The sequence below is a fragment of the Tigriopus californicus genome, chromosome 8, assembly GCF_007210705.1.
Source record: "Tigriopus californicus strain San Diego chromosome 8, Tcal_SD_v2.1, whole genome shotgun sequence".
Lineage (NCBI taxonomy): Eukaryota > Metazoa > Arthropoda > Copepoda > Harpacticoida > Harpacticidae > Tigriopus > Tigriopus californicus.
In genome coordinates this window covers 2,103,912-2,130,127 of record NC_081447.1, presented here as the reverse complement: position 1 = coordinate 2,130,127, position 26,216 = coordinate 2,103,912, and the positions used below count along the sequence as shown (strand labels likewise).

Sequence of the window (26,216 nt, the reverse complement as noted above, 5' to 3'; positions counted from 1 at the left end):
TTTGAAAAAAGAGTAACAATGTTATATTGTCACGTAAAAACGATCAACTGAGCTCTTTTTACAACCACGGTCATCCAGCCTTGATTATGTTTTGCACCCATACATCGTTAGTTGGTCACTTTACCCTCAAAAGCCCTCAGATTCTGTGCATGAGCCAGGCAGCTTTTTTTTATTTGTGCGCTGGTTTCACAGATGCTGTGTTCTAGTTCGCTTTTTTGTGTGCTAACATTTGGTTGGGTGTGCCATCACCAAGTTTGGTGTGCCATCACCAAGTTTGGTGTGCCATCACCAAGTTTGGTGTGCCATCACCAAGTTTGGTGTGCCACACTATAAAACAAACACTACTAAATGTAGTTTTGTGTGCCAAAATGTAGTTTGGTGTGTCAAAATCTGTTGTTGGTGTGCTCGCTTTTGTTAGTGTAGTTTTTTGTCTATGCGTTGGCCAGTTTATTCATTGGTGTGCCTTTTCCCTTTTTGGTGTGCCTGTTTTTTATGTCACCCATTCTTAATTGATTGAGCGAGCTTGTTGCTCGCTCACAGCATCCTTACACAGTCCTGACATTATGACGAAGTCTGACAAGGTGTAAAGTGCCTCCAAGAGCAGTGCAAAGGGGTTGTTTCGTAAGCAGGTCCGAAAGAGTTGCGTCATATTGAATGCAAAATCATGAATTGGCTCCTCTTCGTGTCATAGTTGGAATGCTATAAATGTCACATAAATTGCCTTTTAATCTGTAAGCAGGAGCACCGAGGGAATTCCCTTAACCTGAACCTTTCAAAAACTGGTGGACAAACTTGTGGTTGTACAGGTACATGGACCACTGAAATGATTTCACTGGTCTATGGATTGTAGCATATCAATCTTCCGCCTCCATCTACAATTGAGAAATTCTGAGGGCGAGTGCTTTAAACTAGAATACTTTACAAAAAGTAAGTCAGGGACAGCTACTTCGTTATTGACCATGAGAAGTGACCAATTTGCACTTAGCATGAAGTTGGGACCCAAGGCAAGGGAGCCTTGGAGCTTCCGCAGGCTTGCGCCGCGGCCTATGGGTTCCCAGGCCCTTGCAACGGAACTGCAGCAAGCTTGCGTCGCGCAATTCAAATGTCCTTATTAGCCCATTTTGTATCACCCGTTTAGCTCAAACTAAACTTGGACAAATGAAAACTTATCATCGAAAGAACAGGTTGACAAAAATTCGTTTAGCTACAATGTAAAACTTACCATGTTCCTTCCTATAATTTGGAATGTCTATGGCGAATAAATTTGCCTGGTTTGGAAAGCATGACTAAGATTTTTTTTCAGTTTCTGGTCGGGAGGTTGAGTTCAATGGTTTCTAAATTTTCCGTGACACTATTTGGATACATTTGGTGGCGTCAAATATCTCCAGGGTACCGTCGTCCATGGCCTAGTGTATTATTAAACCGGTTAACGTCCAAGTCCCTAACTCCGAGGTTTGAGCTTTAAAAGACAAGCCTCTGATTGAGTGGTATCTTAAAAAAGCATTGCCACTCTGAAAACAGAAAACAGTAACGAAATAAGATTTGGAGCCTGAAATCTTATTTGCCAGTTTTCTACTCCCTAACGAATGAGGTTTAAACTGTTGTGATTGCAAATTTTCTTGTCATTCTCTCCATGTCTAATGTCCAGTCTTGAACTTAGTCTTGAGATAACAGCATCATTCCTGACAAACCAAACTTGTCACTTGTCCAATGGTCACTAGGTCTTCGGAAAAAACTCCTTGATAACAAGCCTTATGGCTTAAGGAGTTCTCGGGTCTCCCCCATAATTCATTTTTTTTAATCTTTATACTCAACGAACCCGAATGCATACACTCATACGTCTCCACTCTTAGGATGCGATATGAACCGCAGAGTACAATTCGGTTCAAAAATGTTTTGTCCAACAAGAGGCAGGAAGAATTTCACGGAAGGCAGAGATAAGTGCTCAAGAGCTGGCTATACCTTAGCCTCGATATCAACATTCGTTGATTATGTCGACACAATGCGGGCTATAGGTAAGGCTTTTCAAAATGACTCACAGCATGTTTTACCTTGACAAATTTATGACTTGCAATTTCAGATCAGATATTTCTCAACTGGGCATCGTGGACATATCTAAGCCTGCAAAATCCGAACAAGAAAGAATGTCACTCAGATCAAACAAATGATTGCAATGGCTATTTGCAAGACGCTTACGGAAATGTTTTGCAAGACCTAAAGCATGTGGCCGACTTGAAAATCAAAGATATTCGTCAAAGAACATGCATTCGATATGATATTAAGGAAAATGAATTCGAACCTATTTTGTGCTCTAACAATAACCACATCCTTTGTCAAAGAATTAAGGGACCACGTAAGTCGACTTTTGAAGTACTTTTGCAAAAACCATCAAAATTGACCTACTTCTGTGGCCAATTTTTAATCATTTGAAGTTTTGAGGCGGGAAAAAGGTATTTTTGCTGAGAGGGAAGGGGGTCAATACTTGTGGCTCTTTCCCACAAAAGGCCTGTCTTAAAATTGGCCATTCGGTGTCTTTGAAGTTGTTTTTTTACAAACATGTATACTCTCACCCTAAAAATTGCAAAAGAGTTTAATTGCCATTGTTAGCTACAATTCGTTTCATGCCGGTTCAGTTAAGTTTTTCCTTTTCTTAAAGATAACCGAAAAAAGAGACCTGCTCTTTGGAAACTAGATATTCAATTCCTAGCTCTGAAAAAATATTGCCTTTAAATGATTAGGTATAGTGCATTAAAGTGCAGCCCAGGTTTAAAATGGAAATTAAAATGGTAGATCTATCAGATATTGGTCAAAGGAAACATTCTTGACAGGCTCATGTTTTGTTTGTTTTCAATAGTAATAGTTTAGTAATTCGTTAACATGAATCACTGCCAACATAAAACATGATTCTGATTTCAACTGCAGTTCAGTGGTGTAAGAGGTAACATGAATGAGACAAAAATCTTCTCCCCCACGTGCCAGGGATTCAAATCCCGGTGTCGGAAGCAATTTTCTTTTACAAGGACCGGTTTTCAGCGGTATAAAGTTCTGTCTCCGGCGCGCAAAGGAAACCAAACATCACCATTATTATCTTATTTCATAGCGCTGTGTTCACTAGTGGCCGGAATCTAAGTTTCCAGCCACTCGTGAAAAATGGGGACATTCTCTCTCGTCAAATTGGGCTTCAAGTGGTTTCGAGGGAAAATCATACCTTGAAAACCGGTTCTTGTAAAAGAACACTGGGTATTCAATAGTGGTGGCGTTCGTTACAAGCAGTTTATTCAAGTTCGGATCTCAAAAAGTCGATTGGTCAACACCTAAAACGCGTTCTCACATTTCATCATGCACACAAGAGTGCAGAGAAGTTCGGGCAAGCCCTCGCTTTTCTCATCAAACTCGAGGGCATTCAAGGTTTCTTGACCTCTTCAAGCCTCACTTTATAAAAGAAGGCCCCCCCTATTGTATAAATAGCTATTCTAAAAGGTGGAGACCGGTTAGCGTGTTTTTCTAGCATGAGAGAAGTCCCAGGTTTGATTCTTGGCACCGAATTTTCTCCAAAAAGTAATTGACGTTAGCCAAACCCATATACGGAGTACTAATCTGATCCGGCCACGACACTGCTTATGGGAAAATATGGGTTTTGTGATGGTCGATTCTTTTACAATCAAAACCTCTTATTATCATCTTCTTTATTTTAACATTTTCGCCATTTTTGCCGTCATCTTATATGCCCGTTGCCATCCCTATGTTCGAGATCTAGTTATGACATGTTTCTCTCTTTCCTTGGTTATGACGATTTCTTATTCCAGCTGATTGTGGACAAAATCAAGCATACTACAAATTTGACGTAAAGTCATCTTTTTGGGAGGCAAAACGAAACTGTGAAGAAGTTGGTCTACGTTTAATTACTCCGAATTCAAAGCACGATTTGGAAGTAATACAGAGTACCATTGGTGGTGAGTTCGAATAGGGTTTTATGATTTTTGAAAACTCTAATTGCCATCAGGTGCTTTAACTTCATGTTAGATGTTGAATACTGGATCGACCTTCATAACCCCGAGAGAGTGGATTGCGATGATTCTGGTTGTGATAGCCAAACGTTAAAAACCGGAACCAATCAAACCATAAGTCTAGCTCTTTTCGATGACATCTCCATTGACCGCGGAAAACAATGCGTAGTTGGAAAGAAAGAGAAAATTACGTCTAAAGATTGCCATGACGAGAAAAGAATGGTTTGTGAGCAGAGTTGCATTTCCACAACAACCAGTGCAATGCCCACGGATACCAGCAGAACGGCATCTCCAACTCAACCGCTATTTACTCCAAATTCCATGTCATCATCGGTGTTTGGAGCATCTTTGGCAACGAACGGTCCAGCCACAACCATGAGACCAGTTCCTTGTCAAACATTTCTGACTACAGCGCAATCCTCATTAAACTCCAAATTTTACCAGAAGTCCAGTGCTGCCAATAGTTTTGTTGACGCTACCGAAGCCTGTGCCTCTTTTAACATGGAATTGGCCCATATTCAAAACAACGACGATACATTGTCAATATATCAAACCTTGGGTTAGAACAAGAGAGCACTTGCGCAAAGTTCTTGGTTTATACTCAAACTTTTCTTCCTAGGCCCAGGCATGTATTGGGTGTCCATTTATAACCCTGAACTATTCTTTTGCAATCTTCCCAGCACGTGTGATGGAAAACTGCTGACAGCATACGGCCACTTTTTCAAGCCAAGCAATTTGTCAGCAGAATTTTACGTCACAGCCAAACCGTGTTTACGATTGACTGTCAATGCTTCATCCGCCCAATTTGAAAGTGAGAACTGCGATGCTAATCTCAAGAGTGCTTGCGAGTCGACATGTGCCCTTGGAACAACAGGTAAATGGTTCTGTCAGTTATCAATCCTATGCTGAAAATAAAATAAAGACCCCAAGGCTTATTTACAGTATGAAGACTTTTAAGCCTTGAGTCGTCCAAGGGTAATTTATCAGATAGCTGTTCTGACATATAAACATAATTTTCGCTACTTTGTCTGTCATGTATTCACGAAAGTTACTTTGCCATTCAAAGTGAGTGCCATGAATGGTGAGAAACTTTTCAATCTTGCCCCTTAATTCATCTCACACTGTTTTGACGGAGGTGCCGAGAGAAAAAAGGTCGACTTTTCAGCAGTTAACACCTAATCATAATCATAGTGTGTTTACTACTGAATGGACAGGCAGATGTCTCTCGAATGGGTTCAAATGAACCTTATGAAAGATGATTGTCGATTCAAAGAATGGGTTGTTACAGACCTTTTGATGCTTTTTGATTTGAAGAGGATTGAAAAACGTCCAAAAGCAAATCCAGGATTAAATATGTGTGCGGTGGCGGGTCAGATCGGAATATTTTAATTTCCTGTTGAACAAATCATCAAATCAGCCAGCTGGTCAAGTTTTTGGATGAGGGAAACCCACTACATGATAGAAAATAGATGAATCACTAATATTGTCTGCTGTAAGGTCATCCTATTCACAATTAAAGGCTTGGATGCTAACACAATCATCTTTCATTCAGATCAAAAGACATTTTTCGTTTATCTAGCCATGAACAACTGGAATATAGACGGGGACGCTTGGTTTGGGAATTAGCTTTTCGCGATTGAGTTAACGGTAAACACGTCAGATTGTTTTCTCTGCAACTGTCTGGTCGTGCTCTACAGGGTTGGGCGTAAAAACGGTTACCACTTAAAATTTATTTGACAGATTAATTAATTATCTAATTTACATTAATTTCACACAAACAAGTGTTGGTGCCATAACCATTAAGTTCATATAAAATTTATTCGAAATGACCGCCACGATTCCGCACAATTTGACCTAATCTCTTCTACACAGCCGCACAGCTGGCACGCACAGCCTGCTCTGGGATATCCGCCAAGGATCAATTGCAGACATCAAGGCATCTTTGGAGAGTCTGGAGACGGCATTTGCTTCCTTCTCCACCATACCCTACATGGTAAAGTCAAGGGGTTAATATCTGGTGAGGAAGGAGGCCACATCTCCTTGGTCCAAAAATGGTCAAAATTTTGTTGGCTCCACTCTTGGACGACGTTTGCTGCATGGGCAGGGGCAGAATCGTGTGTAAAGCAGACTCTTTGCCCAGGAAAGTCTCTTTGGATCCAAGGAAGCACCTGCTCCTTCAAGAATGTCAGATATACCTCTTTATTAATTTTTACTCCATTTGGAATCTGGAAAACTGGCGACTTCTTGCCATTGCTGGCCACGGCGTACCATATCATGATGGAGCTTGGCTTCTGAGTCCGGTACACGGTCTTGACGCTGGAATCGACCTTTGAGATGTCCCGGGAGAGTACCCTGTCATTTTGAGAATTAAATTTCCTCATGACATCAAACAATTTCTCACCATTGTAAATTACAATGACATCCGGGTTTGCTGCGAGCCAATCCTTCAATAGTTTGCTTCGGGTCAATCTTTTTGATCTTGTGGCAGTCGAGAGGAGTTGACGTCGCCTCAGTCGGTAAGAATAAGTCCAAGGTCCTCCTTGACCACTCTTCCCATGGTCCTCCTTGACACCGAGTACTCCTTGGCCATGGTGGAGATCGACCGGGCCGGATTTCGCCTGACCTTTGAACTTACGGCCTTTACCAAGGCCCTAGTCCTCAAAGACCGTGGTCGACCAGATCCTGGTCGTCTGGAGTCTCCCCCCATCTCCTCAAGTCGTTTTCGGCACCTCCAGACAAACATCTTGTTGACGGTCTTCATGATGGTGGCGTGGCCATGTCCTTTTTGAGGAGCTCAATGACTGCAGTGCGGTTTGCAATTTGGTCCATATTTCCGATAGTTTTGTTATTAAAAGAAACTTTGTTTACAATGATGTATCCTGCTTTTATGGCGGTAGATTCAAAAACTTAAATTTTTTAAATCGATCAATTATTTTTCAAGATATGCCACAATGAATTTAGGTAACCGTTTTAACGCCCAACGTTGTATTTCAAGAGGAGGTACTACATCAACCTCTACGTACATTGGTCTAATCAGTCAACTTCTCAACTTCTGGGTGAGCCTGTTGTTCAAGCAGCACCCTGGTCTGTTTGACCCCGACAGCTAAAGCCTCTATAAAAACGGCTTATTGACTACTGAAGGATCCGTCACTGCCAAGACCAAGTCCAAACAATGTCCAGCCAAATGAAACTCATGTCCTTTAAGAATCTTTAGTCTAGCCTCTTTACTGACTTTTCCAAAGATAGCTTCTATCATAAATGGAGAGGAACTATCAATTAGCACAAAATCAAGAGACCAAGAAAAAAAGGAAAGCTAAAAGGCTATGCAAAACTTGTCTAGAGTGGAGAGATACAGGACAACGAAGCAAAATAGGAGTAAACTACCTCACATTAAACTAAACATACAAATCTAAGATGGAGATAGTAAAGAAGAAAAAAGGGACAGGGAAAAGAAAAGAATCAAGAACCTAAACTAGGTAGACAATACAAAAACACAGAAATAAACTCAAAAAACTAATCGAACAAATGAAATCAATACACTAGTGATCAATTATCCATGACTATCAATGACCAATACAACCAATCAAAAAAAACATGAACTCTACACATAATGATTTGAGAGCCCACTTCTCTTCTTGCTCGGGCTCCTTCATTGTTTAACTTGCTTCCCTCTAATATTCGTAGGGAATACGTGGGCCTTGTTGATCCGGTAGCATCTTTCAAGTCAGACTTGGACCTATTATTAGATTGCCTTCCACATCAACCCTACATTCAAGGACTCGCTCGGTCTGCCAACTCAAATTTGTTGGTAGACCAAATATTTATGTGCATATTTTGGTCAATAAGTTTTGCATATTTGCCAGCTCTAACAATAAAGCACTCAGGAAACATAATTGTTGTTGGCTTGAAAAGAGCTTGACTTAGACAAGAAAACCGGACATATATTGAAAGCGCGACATTGGAACACCAGATGGTGCAGGTTCTAACTTGTAGTCACGTAAGCAATAGACGTCTTACGCTGCCCAAAATATGTTTTCCCTTCCGCACTTCAGAGGGCGCTCTGTCACTCAGCCCTTACCAAATAAAGGGCCGATTGGGCCCATAACATTTATATTGAATTATAATGTGTTTGTGTCGTTTTTGGCTAATATATTAAAATCTTACGTTTAATTAGTGACCTTGGTCACATAATGTCCGGAAAAGAAATTGCGTTCAAGGGAAAGCAATGGTACTTCACTTACACGGTGTTGAAAAAGCCCTATCAAGTTTCCAGGGAAATTCCCCAAAACAGCTTGGCATTTTCTCTACCTCAACAAGTCATAGGAAACAAATTTAATATTTTTGCTTTATAGAATTCTAGCCCACATAAAAAACTTACATACTTAAAAACATAATAAAAACTATAATTTTCAAAAACCTACCCAATGTAATTTAAGATCACAATATCCTTTTCCTTCATTGACTCATATTTTGTGTTTGGGAATTTCCGTCAAAACTTTAAAGGGCATTTTTATCACTGTTTAGCAATCTACCGTGCCTCTTCCCGTTTCTTTCTTGCAAATAAAGCATGCTCCAAAACTGGCGAAAACTCCCCTCCAAAACATCAGCTGGTATAAGAATGAGCCCATAGTGTAAAGTTGTTAGAATCTTGTCATTCAATATGTGCGTAAGAAACTAAGTTACGACCAGTTGGTGGTATTTTTCTGGACGTTGGAAGCGTCCGCAGTATCACATACTGATGCTTACATTTACATGTATTCGAAATTTGATGCAAACAGATTTTCGAAAATCCTGAAAACTATTTTTTTTTCTGATGTTTGAAGAATTTTTTTCTAAGAAATAGTTCTAGCTCTGGCCAAATTCCTGTTTTCAACATTTGTTTGATGGATTGAAAATTTCTTTTTATGACATTTTTCAGGTTTTGGATCCAATCGATGCCCAATTACCCCCATGGTTCCTTTTTCTAAATTAAGAGATGCAAAACCTAGATCGTTTTGCATTGGATCTTCTTATCCGTTATTGTAAGTATGTCCTAAGGTGTGAGTTATATATGTTTTTAGTCGGATTTGTTGCGAAATGTTTGCTATTTATTTGTTGCTGCAGGAAGGGTTTAATTTTCAAAATTTGGTAAAACAAGTGTTGTCAATTTATTGGTGTGGAAACCTTTCTTAAAGCAGCAATACTGCCAATTTTTCCTTTCTGAAACCTACTTGACGTCTTTTACTCTAAAAATACATCTGAGAACAACATTATTTATTGTAATACATGATTGCTCTGCACACTGAGTCATACTTGAGGTTGAAGCAATACCAGTTCATGGGAGGCACAGGCCATATCTTGCCAAAAAATGCCCAGACGTATGAGGGTACTTTTTGAAATCAGGACATCATGGGGCATAATTTCATTGTAGGTGACGAGTTCCGTGGCTGTTCATAAAAAAATAAGTTGAAATTTGAATCAATGTTTCTAAAAATTTCATTTAGCAAAGTCATGCCCAAATCTTACGACTATTTCGTTATGATTCGTTAATGATCCGAAATTGTCCTTCCCGGAACAGCCAATTTCACGTCTGGCAGTGCCATAGATAACTTCATATATAGATCAATCAAGGGCACTGCAATCGCATGTTTTTGTCTCAGCTGTCGCTGGTGGGCAAAATGTTTCATCCGTAGTCAAGCTGCTTAAGACAACTATGGTACAAGTTTGAATCGCTGACGGCTCGTCCAAATTCAGAGTAGAAACCCCTAATACGACTCCTCGTCAAGCAATTACTCTCGTTTAGCACGTTTCACAAAATGGGTTTGAGTAAGTTGTCCTACCACATTTTTAAGAACGAAATTTTGAAGAGGTTAAAATGGGGCTCAAGTTAAAGTTTTCATCCATGTGGTGGAAACACTTAACTGAAACCCAAGGAACAAGCCTGGGTTCAGGCTGACCTCCAGAGGTGTCGGAATTATCTTGATTACGTAAAGACGCGATCATGTTGCCCACATTCAAGCACATTGTTGGGAGATTGAAACGAAATTCCAAATGTCTCATCATTGCGTTGCAATGTCGGATACATTTTGTTACGCTTTCGAGATTTTCGAGATGCGCTGCTAAACAAGGGCAATCAATAGAGTACGTGATTTGCTCTAATAATGTCCGAACCTTTTTTTGACATGTTATGTGTATTATGCCCCAAAAAGCGTGTTTTTTTGTAATTCTACCGCTCTTTCTACCTGTATGTTTGTAAGATTCAAAAGAAATTAAGATTAAAGGGGAATAACCCACTTTTCATGAGAATAATTCAACTTGCCTGAAGCAAGATTTCACGAAATATCTTTGTCCCTTGACCCCCAGCGTCAGCTGACCTGAAAACATGCTCATGCGGTACAGCTCCTGTTGAGTTTGAGCATTCTAGTTGTGGTTTTCTATGAGCAGTGCTGTGAGCTAATAGCAATAAGCCCAAATTGAATCAACAAACAATGGTGGATTTCTGAGTGAGCAAGAGAAAATAGCTGGTGAAGTGTCTGCAAGTATTGAAAACGAACAACTGGCATCATTAGTTTCCTGAAACATTCAAGCACCAATTGATATAAGTGACTCCACCCTTTGCCAGCCCCGAGAGAGGCACTACAACTCAAACAGACTCCGAATGCAGATTTTGTTGATCTTAAAAGTGTTATTTAGAGTGTGTTTTATTTAGGGTGTGTATTATTTAGAGTGCTGGATGGCCGTGTTAGACTGATTGGGAAACGAGGCCTGGACCATCAAGAACAAAATAACTGCTAATTTAAGATTTGGGCATGGCTTTGCAAAATGAAATATTCAAAAACATTGATTCAAATTTTAAGTGAGTTTTTATGAACAGCAACAAAACTCGTGCCCCATGATGTCCTGATTTCAAAAAGTACCCTCGTATGTCTCAGCATTTATTTTTTGGCAAGATATGGCCTGGGCTTCCCGTGAGTAATGATGAGACATACACAATATGGCCTTGAGACTCTATTTCTTTTTGACTAAGCTCAACATTGTAAGACATGGAGAACGTCAGTAGTGGAGTAGAAAGCTCGGTCGAAGATCGAACGTCTTCTAGCGAGGTTTTGTAGAGCTATGCGTTACCTTTAGATCAGATTACTTCCCGCTAAGAGAGTGCTTACTGGATTTCATCTTCATGTTCAAGCACTCGACTAGGAGGTAACGCAAAACTGAAACGTCTTCTAGCGAGGTTTCAGAGAGCTTTCCACTCCACTACTCCATGTGTAAGATAAAAACTTATTGGTCATTGTAATCTTGTAGGATGTACACTATTTTTCTAGTTCTCTTCGCCGTTAAGCATGGAGTACGGTAGTAATGGAGTGGAAAGCTCTCTGAAATCTCGCTAGAAGACGTTTCAGTTTTGCGTTACCTCCCGATCAAGTACTTGAACATGAAGATGGAATTCATTGAGCACATTGAACACTCTCTCAGTGGGAATGCATCTAATTGGGAGGTAACACATAGCTCTACAAAACCTCGCTAGAAGACGTTCGATCTGCGACCGAGCTTTCCACTCCACTACTGACGTACTCCATGCGTTAAGTGAATGCAAGCAAACAGTTGAACTAAGTCCACCGCCTTGAGGTGAAAGGAGGTCTCAATAAAGCGAAAGGCAAGTAACAAAAACAAGAAGTGACTGACAAACACTCTTTCGGACCAATTATGTTATCCTAAAAGAAAAAGTCAGTTCAGTTCAGTCTTTTGACGAGAGCAGTCGCACGCTTTGTTGCTCTTGATCCTGATCAAACGACCAGTCTGAGTGTGTTGTGCGGTGTTGTGCAGGTGGTCATGTGGCTGCTTACGGTAAGACATCATTGCTTTTTAAGCTTTCCTTTCTCTCTATCGCTAGTATTGTAGTCGTGTTAAATTTTGGGCAGGTTGAAATATCATTGTTCTTGATTACATTTTAATTAGATGAATTCTTTTGAAATTAGAGAAATAGTATTAAACATGCTATTCAAAATTTTGGATTTTGGCAAAGAAAGGTTGGAAACTTAACAAAAAGTATTAGCGCAAAAATACCAAATACCAAATAGACATGCAAAGTCTTGCTTGATCTGTCAATTGTGACAAGGTATAGACCCCCTTCGTGCTCAGTAAGCTCGTTCTTGTCAGCTCTCAAATTCACAAGAAAAGATTTATACCAGTCAGTCTGCTCTGAGGATTTCCTTGTAGGGGACTTCAATTTTCCGGCTAGCGTTGTAGAGTGGGAGGTTAGTCTAGATGGGTACATTCCCATTTCGAAATCGACATCTCAGTCGTTAGGAGTTTGCGATCCCACGCAATCTCTCCCATCATTTTGGTGTGGCCACCAGAGTGAATAGTGTTGTGGACTTGGTCTTTCTAATGACCTATGTCTGATCCAGTATGTCCATGTGATACTTTGCAATCTGTCAGATCACCATGAAATTCTGTTCGATGACCTTCGGGTCAACTCCTTTGAATACTCCACTCGTAGGATTTGGCGGTAAAGATATTGAGCTGGTCTCATCTATGAAAGATCTAGGTGTAGTCCTCCAAAATATTGGAAAGTTCGATGAGCATATCTAGTTGAAGGTGGGTAAAGCTTTTCAAATGTGTGGTTGAATATATCGCACGGTTAAGTCCAGAGATAGTGTCAAAATGCTAACTTTGTACAAGTCGATTGTTCAGCCACATTTTGAATGTGTTTCATACATTTGGGCTCCAATGATTTCAGCAGGGTTTGCAAAGGCCGAACAATTCCAAATGTGACTCACTAGGAACATCACAGGAATGAGAGAGCTCTCATATTGGGAGAGATAAAAAAGTTAGGACTGTACAGTGTTCAGAGAAGACACGAAAGGTATCTGATATTGTAGGTCTTCAAAAGCATCCATGAGCTTTGTCCCAACCCAGGGTTTAGGGTCAATTCTAGTGACCGTAGAGGCTTAATGTGCGTTTTGAGAGCACCTTTAAGCCCTCGAGAATCCAGGCTAGCCCGTGAAAAACCAAACCAAAAATAATTGGCGATCTTTAGGATGTCTTGTAGAGTCATAGGGACTTGGTTGTAGCCACGGATCAAGTCGATTTTAGAGAGAACGGTGGTCCCATTTAGTTGTTTGGCAAAATCTTAGGTGTGTGGAACAGGGCAGCAATCGGGTGGCGTTTTGTCATTGAGGGAGCGGTAATCTCAGCAACAATGTCAAGTTTAATCGGCCTTGGGAGTGACGTCAAGGGCCGAAGCGTAATTGATCCGTGAGCGACAACAAATTCCCAATTCCTGCATGCGTTGAAAGTCAGCTTTAGCTGCCGCTAACTTGGGACCGTTCAGTCGATGAGCTTGGGCGAACACTGGGTTGCAATTCGTGGGCAACGATCAGAAGTTGAACCACAAACTACAGTCAGAGAAGGAGCAACGGCTCATCCTAAATATCCCGGAATGGATTGGCGCCAGACGGGTTTGTATATGTCGACCATGAGGTTATTAGAAGAGAAAAAGTACGCCCCGAGGATGGCTCGATTGAGGTCAGCCAGGAAAAACGTCCAAGGAAATCGCAAGACGCAAAATAGTAAATCACGAGTTCCCTGACCATAGCAACCGATAGTCGAACCATTGGCAGCGGCCAAGGAAGGGGAACCTTTGGAGGTGGAACGAATCGAATGTGGAACAGGAATGATGCTAACTTAAGCACCGGAATCAAACAAATGTAAAGTATTGTTCATTTTATTAGTTACAAACAATAGACGACCCTCGCAACGGTGCGCTTTTGCTCTTGCCGCTTTTGCCCTTGAGCTGGAATCCTTTACGACCGACTTTTACGGCGTCAACGAATGCTGTGTCGCTAATCACGTTGACCACTGGTTGCAGGGAGGAGACCAACTTGTCTGCAAACAATGCCAAATCACGGGGCGATGATGAATTCAAAATAGGGGCGTGGTGTGACCTTACATCTTTAGGCAATTCCACAAATATAATTTAAACAACAAACGGGCCTTGTGACTCCGGAGATGACTACACATTTCGCATGGTGTCCGCTCAAGAGCAATTTGAATCCAGAAATTGTGGCTAGCCTTCAAATAGAGCTGGAATTGGTTCATGGCAGGATTGGCCCCATGGAGAATGGCCAATTCCAAAAGGAAACTATTTCGAAATTATTTGAATATATTTGATTATGAAATATATTGACAGAGAAGAATTGGAGCTAATTTGGTTTTTTCTTTTCTGATATCCAATCGAAAAATGCTAGTCCACGGTGTTCAAAAAGCCCTGTCAAGTTTTGATGGAAATTCCCAAACACATCTTGGCATTTTCTACCTCAAAAAATCATAGGGAACAATTTTGATTTTATTGCTTTATGGAATTCTAGCCCACACAAATAACTGACATGCCTAAAAACATTATAAAAACTAAAATTTTCAAAAATCTACTCAATCTGAATTAGGAGCAGCACAGTTAGTTAGCTCCAGAATATAATTTATGATATCATCTATTTCACCGCTACTTAGTAACATGGGATTTAGTGGTCCAAATTTCATTGTTATAAGCCCCAAAATGCCGCGGTTATATGTTAATTCAATTTCCCAAAGATTTAATATCGATTTTCATTATCACGAAAATAAAAGATTATTTTTCTTTTTCTTTCATAATTTCAAATTAACTCAAAATCTCATACAACCGTGTCTAAAATCCTTTTTAATTTATATTCAAGAGCTTACTAAGTGTGCTCCCAATTTATATTGAGTAAGTTTTTGAAAATTTTAGTTTTTTAATGTTTTTAGGCATGTAAGTTTTTTATGTGGGCTAGAATTCCATAAAGCAATAAAATCAAAATTGTTCCCTATGATTTTCTGAGGTAGAATAATGCCAAAATGTGTTTGGGAGTTGCCATCTACAGGGTGTAAAGAAATTAAGGGCCTCCATGGCTGTTTTTCATAACAGGCGGATGTACGGTACAGAATGTGTTTGGGAGTTGCCATCTACAGGGTGTAAAGAAATTAAGGGCCTCCATGGCTGTTTTTCATAACATTTCTCCCTCCTCAAAGATATTTTTGACATTAAACCACAAGCATTCATTAAGAGGAACTGTTAAGTACCTAGTGACATATTACAAATGGTCTAACGATATCCTGGAGGCGATGGGTAACCCTCTGATAAAGTGCCGTCAAAACAATGTCTGAAAATTCAAGTGAGCGCAGTTTGAAGGTCAGAACCAAGGCTAAGGGCATCCTGAAGGTCAGTAAAGACAAAGGAACGTTGGTGAGTCTTTCAGTGTTCATCCTCAAACCATTGGAAAGTGGAGACCCTCATGGAAATGCCATAAATCCTTTTTGAACAGACCGGGCCGACGACCGAAATCTGGATTTTCAAGACTCAATCTTTAGGTGGCCAAACATCAGAAGGTTACCAATCTCCTTTGGAGTGAAATCGGATCATTCGTGGTATGGTGTTAGGTTTTTCAATAATCCTTTTTAATGAAAACTGGAGATTCAATCTGACCAAATCATTCTTTGAGTTAGGTGGTAGGATTTTCAGAAACGACAAAGAGCGGCCCTTAATTTCTTTCCACCCTGTACTGAGTGTGCCTACTAAGTGTGCTCCCAATTTATATTGAGTAAGTTTTTGAAAATTTTAGTTTTTTAATGTTTTTAGGCATGCAAGTTTTTTATGTGGGCTAGAATTCCATAAAGCAATAAAATCAAAATTGTTCCCTTTGATTTTCTGAGGTAGAAAAATGCCAAAATGTGTTTGGGAATTGCCATCAAAACCTGATAGGGCTTTTTGAACAACGTGTCCTCTTTTGGGCCAATACTCTATTGTACACACTGTGTTTTTGAGTGGCTTTAAACAATAAACAACAATAAAACAACAGTACTGCTCAAGTCTACCGCTGAACGAAAGGAGTGTTACGCCCGATCAACAATACCTCTTATAACCATATCATCTGGCTCTCAGGTTCTCGTTCAAGATGCAATTTCTCTGTGTTGGGACAAAACTGCTCATGTTGTAGGAACTGAAGACAAGAAGCGTTACAACTTGAGATTTCCATCTGGACGACTTTTATGGAGGAATCAAAAGTTCCGCCGACTTCTTGACAAACCCGATGAAACCCCCAGTTCAGGAATTTAATCAACTCGATCGTTTTGTTTTCAGTACTAACGTCTAAGATCAAAACGTGGGCTCCCTTGAATTTCCATTACATCTCCAGAGGCCTGTTTTTAAAGCCAGTACAAGTCTCTGAGTTAGGGGCTTGGACGTTAACCAATATGAAACTACACTGGCCAAAGTGGTGAACGAATGATCATTCTGGGTAACGTCCCAGCCTTAACTCAGAGGTACAAGCGTTTAAAAACCTCGCCTCAGGTGGGGGGGGGGTTGGTTTGTTATTATATGCTATTGATAAACCTTAAATGTTTTTGATCATATTCCCTGCAGGGACAGATCGATGAGATGGGTAAGAAACGAGTTCATTTTACTTCGGCGGTGCACAGGAAAAGGTAAAGTATATGGCAAAGTGAAGTGATTTTAATACAAACCTACCAGTGATCTAATATTTTAGTTTCAAGCAATGAAGTGTCAGTATCAGACAAATTAACATAAAAATCAGCCGCGTGCATGAGATAAAAATTGAGAGAAAAGCATTCCAATCAAAGGTTTTGTTTTAATCGTTAAATATTGGGACATATAAGCAGAATGGGAAATTTTGCAAGGTCAGTAGTTCTTTGTTAAGGGATTGAATTAGGGCTCCAATTGATCTAGCCAGGAATGGCAGGGTTCATTTTTTTTTTTGGTTTGGTTTTTCACGGACTTTTCTAGCCGCTACAGGGAATGTAATCCCCAGCACTATTAAAATGAAAGGTTATAATTCGTCTATTTGTTACCTTCCAATTTTCATATAATATTTGGTCTACCAACGAATTTGAGTTGGCAGACCGAGCTAGTCCTTGAATGTAGGGTTGATCTGGAATGCTATCTAAAAATTTGTCCAAGTCTGACTTGAAAGATTCTACCGGATCAACAAGGCGTACGTATTCCCTACGAATATCAGAGTATTTAGTATTGCGTTTTAATTAACGGCCACATATTTCCTCATTGTCATGCCTTAAAGTACTATTTAGCCGAAAAAACTTGTGCTTAGGACATATTTGTCTTGTTTTAAAAGTTTTTATTTAATACTGCGCTTTAAGTCTTGATTTTTACTACCTCTTCTGTTTTGAAAAGTACCTCAGGGACCTCCCAAAAATTGTACTGACATCATCCTACACTTCCTACTTAAAGGAGTTAAAAGCACAAGATCCCTTGCTACAGTGTGACAGAAAAGTTCTGACCCCGTGTAAACCCAACATTGTTCTTGTACCAGGAAATTCATGTATTTCACTTGATATCCTGTGTGCTCTCAATTCAATGCAACAAGCTTTTTGACCCTATTTGGCATTGATTCAACCAGAGCTTCCTAGGTGTTGCCATTAAAAAATGACCATGCCTTTCGTAATCGAGTTTTGAGTTGAGACATTGTTGAGGCAGGAGGCATTTTCGACATTCGGTATTTTCAGGATTGCCCTGGGATTCAGGTTAGAGGAATTGCCTGGGCATTCCCCTTTTTGTAAAAACCGTTGAAAATTATTTTCCAACTTTTCAGTGGTTATTTGTGCTATGCTGTATGCGGTGTATGAAAATTTGGTCGGAAGTTGCCTCAGTCAATCTTCTTCTTGTTTAAGGGCAATTGCGGAGGACTCTTTTCATAGCAGAGAATGTAATCTAGGTCAATATTACCTCCTGATAGTACCATATAAAGCATTGACAGACTCATTTTCTGGCACGGAGTGTAAATCTGAAAGTCCCCAGGGCCCAAACCATAACTTTGGGCGAATGCTCTATGCTTGGATCCGGAGGAATATCCCTCAAATTATGGGCCGGTATGCGATCACAGGGAGATTTTGGGGGTTGAAAAAGATAAAACAGACTCTCATCAGACCACGTAACCCTTTTCTAATTATCAAACGACCATGAGAGCTTGTCCTGGGCAAATTTAACCCGAGCAGTTTTCATTTTTGGGTTAAGAAGGGGCTTTTTCTGTTGCTGGTAAGACTTGGCATCCATTTGAGTCTTGAAATACACTCCGACAGACTCTCTTGATATTGGGTAACCTTTTTGGTCAATCTTGAGGCCAACTTTTGGGTTCTTGCCATCTATTTCAAGGCTGAGGGAAAGGACATGTTTCACCACTACTTTCATTACTCGTGGCCATCAAATCTTGGTTGGTCTTTGAGTGTTTTTCCGGCTTTGTGTCGTGGGCCCACCCACCAGCCCTTGACAGTGCTCAAAGAGAGTTTGAGAGTCTCGGCAATAGTAGGCTGGCTCATTCCACCTTCCCAGTTATCCCAATCCCAATTATCCTATCTGTTTTTTGATAATTTTTGAGTCAGGTGCCATTTTTTGAAGCGGGAAACTGTTTAGAATTGGTAGAGATTAGAAGAAGGCGGTGGACAATGATAATACTTATGAAGTTGGATGTGGACAACAATCTGGATTTGTAGAGGCTTATCGCTGACCAATGAATAGCTTTCTTTTGTTTGCATATCAATGGACAGGTAGTGGTTGGGAAAAGTGGCAAATTATAAGAGGGTTTTCCTTTCACAATGTATGTACAGCGTGGCCCATTTAAATTTGCCGCCACTTTGAAGCTCCATATCTCGTGATTGGTTCGTCAAAGATGAAAATGATCATTTTAGGGAAAATAAGCCATAATTCTTGTGATTTAAGATATAAAATATGACAGCTCCAGCTCAATTAACTTTCGCAGAACCATAAGAAGAACATTTAGTCTCAATTTGAATCTACGCTGATTAGGAAAATTTCGAAATATCTGACTTTATAAAAATACCACCCAAGATAATAAAGAGCGTTGAAAAGCTAAACTTTTCATTGCCCATAATGCACCTTAGCGAGTGCTGAGCCTGTCCTAACAATAAGCAAAAAGAAAATGGAAAGTTCGATGGGCATATCCAGTTGAAGGTGGGTGAAGCTTTTCAAATGTGTGGTTGGATACATCGGACGTTTAAGTTTAGAGATAGTATCACGATGCTAGCTAGCTCTGTACAAGTCGATTATCCAGCCACATCTTGAATATGCCTCGCCGATCTGGGCTCTCCAATGAGTTCAGCAGGTTTGCAAAAGGTCGAACAAATCCAAAGGTATTTTAGAAGGAACTTTGAGGGAATGGGAGAGCTCTTGTATTGGTAGAGGTAAAAGAAAGTGGGTCTGATCAGCGTTGAGAGAAGGTCCGAAAGGTATCTAATACTGTACCTTGTCAAAATGAACTTTGTCGCAACCCAGGATTTGGGGTCAATTGTAGCGATCGTAGGACCGCTTAATATGCGGTTTGCGAGCACCCTCAAGCCCTCGTGAATCCAGGCTAGTTCGAACTTCCCTTCTTTTTCGGGCTCCTTTATTGTACAACTTTGCCAGATCCGCCGACTCTCATTGGTTTGTGAATAAGATATTATATGAATTTAAAGCTAAATGAAATATATCAGTTCAGTTCATTTTGAATTACTGGGGATTTAATTACCAGTAGCGCCAAGGAAGTTAGCAAAAATAACCTTATTTTCCAGCCACTCCTGAGCAAACAGCCATTAACTATTGACTCCTTTAAGTAGCAGCTGAATGATGATATCAGTGCAAATTTTGGGAGGCCACTAGGGCACTTTTCAAAACACTAGAGATACTAAAAAACCAAAATACAAAGCACAACATTTGACAAAAAGAAACTTTTGTTTTTTTGGTCTTTTGTAAAAATAAAAGGTTTTAAAAGAGGAAAAATGAATCCAATGTGGCTTTTTCTGCTAAAAAGGTATTGCTAAGCATGTTAATAAGCAACATTGTGACAGTTAATGAAAATGCAATGCTAAATGAATCATTCCTTTTATGGATAGATAAACTGGAACTCTAATCGAACCCCTCGACAATGAAGTATGAAGCCTCAAAAGAGCAAGAAACTTCCCCAAAATTTAACGGTTGCGTCATCTTTCCTTCCCGCTTCGATGTCCCAATGGTTCCCTACAGTGGCGATAAGTTTTTTTTGCGTTATTGAAAGTCAAAAATCTGCTGACGAAAATCGGTTTTGTGACAATCTACCGGCCACCCTGAGAGATATCAGATAAGTGGTCACACTGTGAAGTGGTCACACTGTGAAGTTGGCTCTCGAGCATTGTCGAGCGCCATTTTAGCATTGTATAACGATCTTCCTATGTAATAAAGGTTTTGGTACGCGAGCCTCGCTACATTTGGTGTCAGAAGTGGGATTCTGGGTGGATTCCTAGATCCTGAACCTTTGCGCATCGGTTGATCGGCGAATTCGGAAGGATTCGTGCTCGCATTTTCGAGCGGTTGAGTGGAATCATCAACCGTCAGGATGGCAAACGCGCGAGATCTCGTCCGGCCAGAAACGTTTAAGGCCGAGTCCCAGACGTTGGACGACTACTTGGACTACTTTGAAAGTGTCGTCGGTGTGAACGAGTGGGCGGACGCAAAAGCCGCAGGTGTCCTGATTTGTTGCCTTGGAGTAGGCTCCCGCCTGTTGGACGATGTCGGTGCCGCTGACCGTGGCTCGTTCGCCACTCTGAAGGCATCACTGCGGAACAGCAAAGCTCCGCATCGCCTGGTCGAAGCGGGTGAGCTCAAGTTTATGAGGAAAGGGGCCTCCGAAACCCCACAAGATTTTCGTTCGCGTGTGGCCAGGAAGGTCGACGTATGTTATGGCGACTTTGCGGCCTCTAAGAAGAAAGTGTTAGTCCTCGACAATTTTGTGTATGGGTTACCCATGGAAATGAGGAACGCGGTACTCTTACATCATCCGTCAAAAATTGAGGATGCCGTGACCGCGGCCATGATGTTTGATACCATTCGGCCTTTCAACGCGAGTAACAAGGGAAAACCCAAGGTTTTGTCTGAACCCGTGAAGAATGCACCCTTCAAGGCCAACGACTCAAGGGAATCTGGCGGGAACGTCACAAACTGGAACACAGTCACTTGTTACAAATGCCAGGAAAGGGGACATAAGGCGTCGGAGTGTCGGAACAAAAGAAGATCGCATGTGTCGGTTGTAAGTGCCGCCACTCCGAGACTGTATTTGGACGTGTCGATCTTCCCAAACGGAACAGATCGATGGCTCGTGGACTCGGGCGCTGCCATGTCTATCCTTCCCCAGAACCGCTATTCCGTCGACAATGAATGTGCCCAGAGCATTGTCGGAGTGGATGGATCACTTGTGAAATGTGCGGGTACTAGGAAGCTTGGCCTGTATATCGGGAAGACTCCTCTAGAGCACGTGTTCAAGGTGGTCAGGACGTCGGAGGGTATCCTGGGTATGGACATTCTAAGCAAGATCAAAGCCACCCTGGATATTTCGGGTGGAATGTTGCTCTTGCCCTACCATGAACGAATTAAGCTTGTCAGGGAAGGTTCTTCATTACCTGTTCAGCCTGAATTACCCCACGATTGGGAATCTGGGCGCAAAGAAGCCGAACTTCCCGTGCACGTGGCCACTAATGAACAAGACTGGAAAGAAGGAGATCCTTTGGATTATCTTGTTCCCATTTCATCGGCACACTTCCATCCACCTATCCTGAATCAAGGAGATGCTTGGGAGGAGTTTGGTTCTAAGAAGGAAGCGGAGATCGAGTATGTTCCAGGAACGCGGGAACTGAGCGACAAAATTATGGAACAGAATCGGGGAGCCTTTGAAGGATCGGGACATACAAACGTAGGTATCCATGTAATTGAGACGACTCCAGGTCCGCCTGTATTCCAAAGGGCGTACCGAATCCCCGAAGTTTACCTGGAACCTACTAATGAGAAGATACAACAATTAATTGAAGATGGATACATTCAAGAAAGCTCATCGGCATGGGGAAGCCCTCTCGTAGTTGTGAAGAAGAAGTCAAATGGCAAGATCCGGCTTTGCGTGGATATGCGCAAAGTAAACGAGCGAACAATTCCGGATCGGTTCCCAACTCCAAACGCCGAGGACATTCTTAATGAAGTCCACGGAAACGTTTTCAGTGTACTCGACTGCGATCGAGAAAAGACTGCGTTCTCATTCAGGGGAAAACTTTTCGAGTTCACGGTCATGTGCTTTGGCCACAGAAACGCCCCTGCTACATGGTCTAGGATCATAAAGAAGGTAGTAGACGGTCTTTCGTTTGTGTGTGCCTTCTTCGACGACGTAGTTGTATTCTCAGAAACAATTGAAGAGCACAAGGATCATCTGAAGCAAGTTTTTGATCGGTTTGCTGAATGCAACCTCCGCTTAAATCGTGACAAGTGCAAACTGTTTTGTAGTGAGGTCGACTATTGGGGGCACAAAATCAGTCTGGATGGAATTTCCGTGTCCCCCAAAAAGATCGACGCTATCAAAAACTTTCCAAGACCAGATTCCTTTTCTAGTCTGAAAAGATGGCTTGGGTTGAGCGGGTACTACCGAAAATTCATTGCCGGGTTCGCTGAATTAGCACGACCCCTTCAAGTAACCCTAAGAAAATCGGTTAAACACTTTGCTTGGACCGACGAGATGGAAAGGTCGTTTAACGAGATCAAGAAACACCTCCAAAGCGCCCCTCTCCGAGCAAGACCAGACTATTCCAAAACTTTTGTTTTGACTTGTGATGCTTCGGATATCGCCATTGGAGTCACTCTAGAACAAGAGGGCCAACTAATTGAAGCCATATCCCATGAATTTGGGGAGACGGAGGCTCGATGGCCGTCCCAGGAAAAAGAGGCCTATGCAATCGTCTTTGCATTAAAGAAGTGGCGCCACCTCTTGCTGGCCCGAAAATTCATTATGAGGACTGATTGCAAGTCGCTCTTATGGCTCATAAGCTGCAAGGATGCTGCTGGAAAACTCGGACGTTGGTCAATGTCTTTGGCCGACTATGATTTGGAATTTGAGCACATTGCGGGAAAAGACAACGTTGTAAGTGATGCTCTTTCAAGAGTGCGTGTTGCCGCGGTTGGCGCGGATTTGGAGGAATGGCGGGATGCCACCTCGAAGGATGAAAAGATCCAAGAATCGCTTCCAAGGGCCGATCTCCACGAGCGAGATGGTTTTGTAGTGAAAATGACCAAGAAAGGAGAGAAGCTCGTAGTCCCTCAAATTTTGGTCCCGAAAATGTTGAGAGCGTATCATGACGATCCGATGCGCGGACATATGGGATTCAACAAAACTTTGGAGCGACTTATGAAGCGTTATACTTGGATCGGAATGAGAAAAGATGTCAAGATGTTCTGTGATCGATGCCTGGTATGTTCGAAGTGTAAGGATTACGGAAAGCCCACTAGAACTCCGTTGAAACCAATACGAGCTGATACTCTTTGCCAGTTTCAAAAAGTCGGAATGGACCTGGTTGGTCCGTTGCCAGAATCACAGGATGGAGCAAAATGGATCATCGTCCTTGTCGATTACTTTACAAAATGACCTGTGGTGGGCGCATTGAATCGCTGTGATGCCAAAGAGGTCATTCAATGGATGAGGGATCAGGTATTTACAGTTTATGGAGTGCCAGAAGAGGTAGTGACTGATCAAGGTGTCCAGTTTATGAGTGGGGAGTTCGCTAATGTCTTAAAGAGTTCAGGAATCAAACATTGTCCCACTTCTCCATTTCACCCAGCCTCTGATGGTCTTACCGGTGGCCATCGGTTTCCCCCAACGCAATCTCCGCCTGTGGATTTCCGCCCGGTGATCTTCTCCATGGATAACTCCGCCAACAACAATCTCCGCCAGGGTGAACTCCCCCTACGGTGAAATCCGCCACGATCAACTCCGCCATGATCAAGTCCTCCATGATCAAGTCCTCGATGATCAACTCCACCATGATCGAGATCAACCCCGCCAAATTAAGCTCCGCCATGATAACATCCGTCAGTGGTGAATTCTCCCAAGGAAAACCGTACCAAGAAAAAATCTCTTTGTCTGAAGTACACTCGCAACCATGAACTACTCTTATGAAGCAAGACCGTGTTCAAGCGTGGGGAAGGAGAAAAAATGAGGAATGAACGCGGGAAATAAATGATTGATGTAACCAAATAAAACATTTCTCTACAATTTCTGTTATTTAAAGGCAGTGAAAATTAGGGAAAGTGAATAGTACATTAAAGTATGTGGAAGGAAACCAGCCACTTTTAAATGCAACTCACTAAAGCTCCAAGTTTTATGACGAACTAATATATAGTAACAATCTATTAAAAACCCACGTCCAGGAATATTTCAGCAATAAGTCGACTTTCCTTGGCCACTGAACTAGCGGCAAAGTACCGTAGCATCATCATCAACAAAACCACGGTCGGTTATCATATAATCAAGCTTCATAACTTCCAGCTTCTATGAGCTTTGAATCTTATTATATACAGATTACTTTCTGGCCAAAGAGCACAGCTTAACAAGCAAAATAAATCTATTTGAGTAATGCTTCACCGTCGAAGTGCCACCAAGATGCAAAGCACCTTTGGTTCGTACTGAGAGGTCAAACTCATATTTTGAAGCGTCCTGAAATTGTCAATCAAGTTAAGTAACTGAATGATATATAACAACAGGTCTTACTATTGTGTTAAGGTATATGGTATTAGGTTGGAGACAGTCTTGGGACATATTCAAGAAAATCAGTGGAGTTAAATAGACGAAGTACAAAATTAGCATGGTAATACTTTCTCTGGACTTCAACGTCCAATATATCTGACGACCCGTTTGAAAAACTCAACGCAAAATTTGTAGAGCATACCCACTTGAATGTTGGTAAAGTTTGACGAATACATTTAAATCTTTCATGGACGAGACCTGTTTTATAGCTTTACCGCCATATTCATATCGGGACTGATAAAGCCTTTAATGGCGTCGAAACCACGGCCATTGACCTGAATTTCATTTTGTTATAGGTCATATTACTCTCGGTGACCTAAGAGTAGATTCGATCCTAATTTTTTTTTGCAAAACTATTGGGTCATGGTCATTCCTTCCCGAATCTGACTTTGTATCGTCAATACAAGAAGATGCAGTTCATAACAGTAACCTTTTGAATCAGAACAATGAATACAAGAGAAAAGGAGAGTAAAAGTAAGGAGCCCTCTGGAAAAGCCAACTTGAAGTCATGAATTCTGCGGGATTGTGTCACTACGAGATCCCTAGACCTTAATCAATTGGTTTCTGCCACTATCGAAATGTTCTTTCTCATCAGTTTTCAAGCTCTTGAAGCCTGCTAACTAATTGGGAACTATCTACCCTTCAGCGCCTTGTCAAAATCACTATAAACTACATCAACTGACTTTAAACTCCCAAGACTCTGTTCTACTGATTGAATGCAATCGATTGAGTGGTTACCTCCGCAACATTCAAAATCAAAGAAACCTACCTATTAAGTATATTACAAAACCGCCCATTTTACACCCTTTGACCAAAATCTAATTTTACCCAATCTAATGGTAGTTAAAATTCACATTTTTCCCCAAGTATGCACACATATGACGAAAACCAATTGCACTTTATCTGAATTTGAAATTTGAAATTTTAATTCAAATAATGCAACAATGCTGGGATTCCAATCCCGGTAGCGGTAAGTTAGTTCGAAAATAAAAAAAACAAAACAAGGGGGCCCTCAAATTATGACGACTTCACCGAGTTAGCACACAGCTAAACGTAATCATTACATTCTGCGCCAAATAATACTTTAGAATATACTTACTCTGTTTGGCATTCTCAATGGCCTGCCTTGAACATTTTGGTTCTAGCGGACTTGCTGAAACTTATCTCATCTTGTGACATATTTGTAATGAAGGATGACTAAACAGACTTAACCTCGATATGTGTCATACATTTCTATACACAATGAAATACAGAAAAAGCCCCGTGGGATTAATATTTGATGACAAGGAAGATTGTTCAGCCCTTTAAGCAAAAAGATGCTTTTATGACCCAATAACTTCCATTAAAGGGGAGGGCTCATTTTTATTAATGCAAAGCTCGGGCGAAATTTGCTTGAAAGATTATGTTCTGAAGTAACGAGAAATTTAACTTAAAAAGTGATTGCTTGAGTTAGGCCGAATCTGAATTCTAGAGACCCAAGAAGTAACGTGTATAAGAGCCTTTTTCCGTTTATGCAAACTTCCTTACTATTACTCAGAATTTATTGTGGCAGGCTGAACATGGCGGAGTAGACCATGGCGGACTTGATCATGGCGGA

At 41.1% G+C, this 26,216-nt stretch overlaps 3 protein-coding genes across 3 annotated transcripts in view; all 3 read left to right on the top strand.

Annotated features, from left to right (window-relative positions):
* Positions 1-1,728: 1,728 nt before the first annotated feature.
* On the top strand, positions 1,729-4,030 carry LOC131885110 (uncharacterized). The gene is made up of 3 exons (XM_059233050.1): positions 1,729-2,015; positions 2,081-2,353; positions 3,807-4,030. The coding sequence occupies exons 1-3, from the start codon at positions 1,862-1,864 to the stop codon at positions 3,965-3,967; spliced, it is 588 nt and encodes a 195-aa protein (XP_059089033.1). The 5' UTR covers positions 1,729-1,861; the 3' UTR covers positions 3,968-4,030.
* Positions 4,031-11,517: 7,487 nt separating this feature from the next.
* Positions 11,518-26,216, top strand: part of LOC131885108 (uncharacterized) — a 36,914-nt gene continuing 22,215 nt past the window's right edge. Inside the window, exon 1 of the mRNA XM_059233048.1 lies at positions 11,518-11,831. The gene's annotated coding sequence lies outside the window, so the exon portion shown is untranslated. The remainder of the gene's footprint in view (positions 11,832-26,216) is intronic.
* LOC131884778 (uncharacterized) overlaps positions 20,402-26,216 on the top strand; it is a 6,670-nt gene continuing 855 nt past the window's right edge. The window contains exons 1-2 of the mRNA XM_059232656.1: positions 20,402-23,287; positions 23,612-23,784. Of these exons, the coding sequence (XP_059088639.1) occupies positions 20,402-23,287; positions 23,612-23,784 (3,059 nt within the window). The remainder of the gene's footprint in view (positions 23,288-23,611; positions 23,785-26,216) is intronic.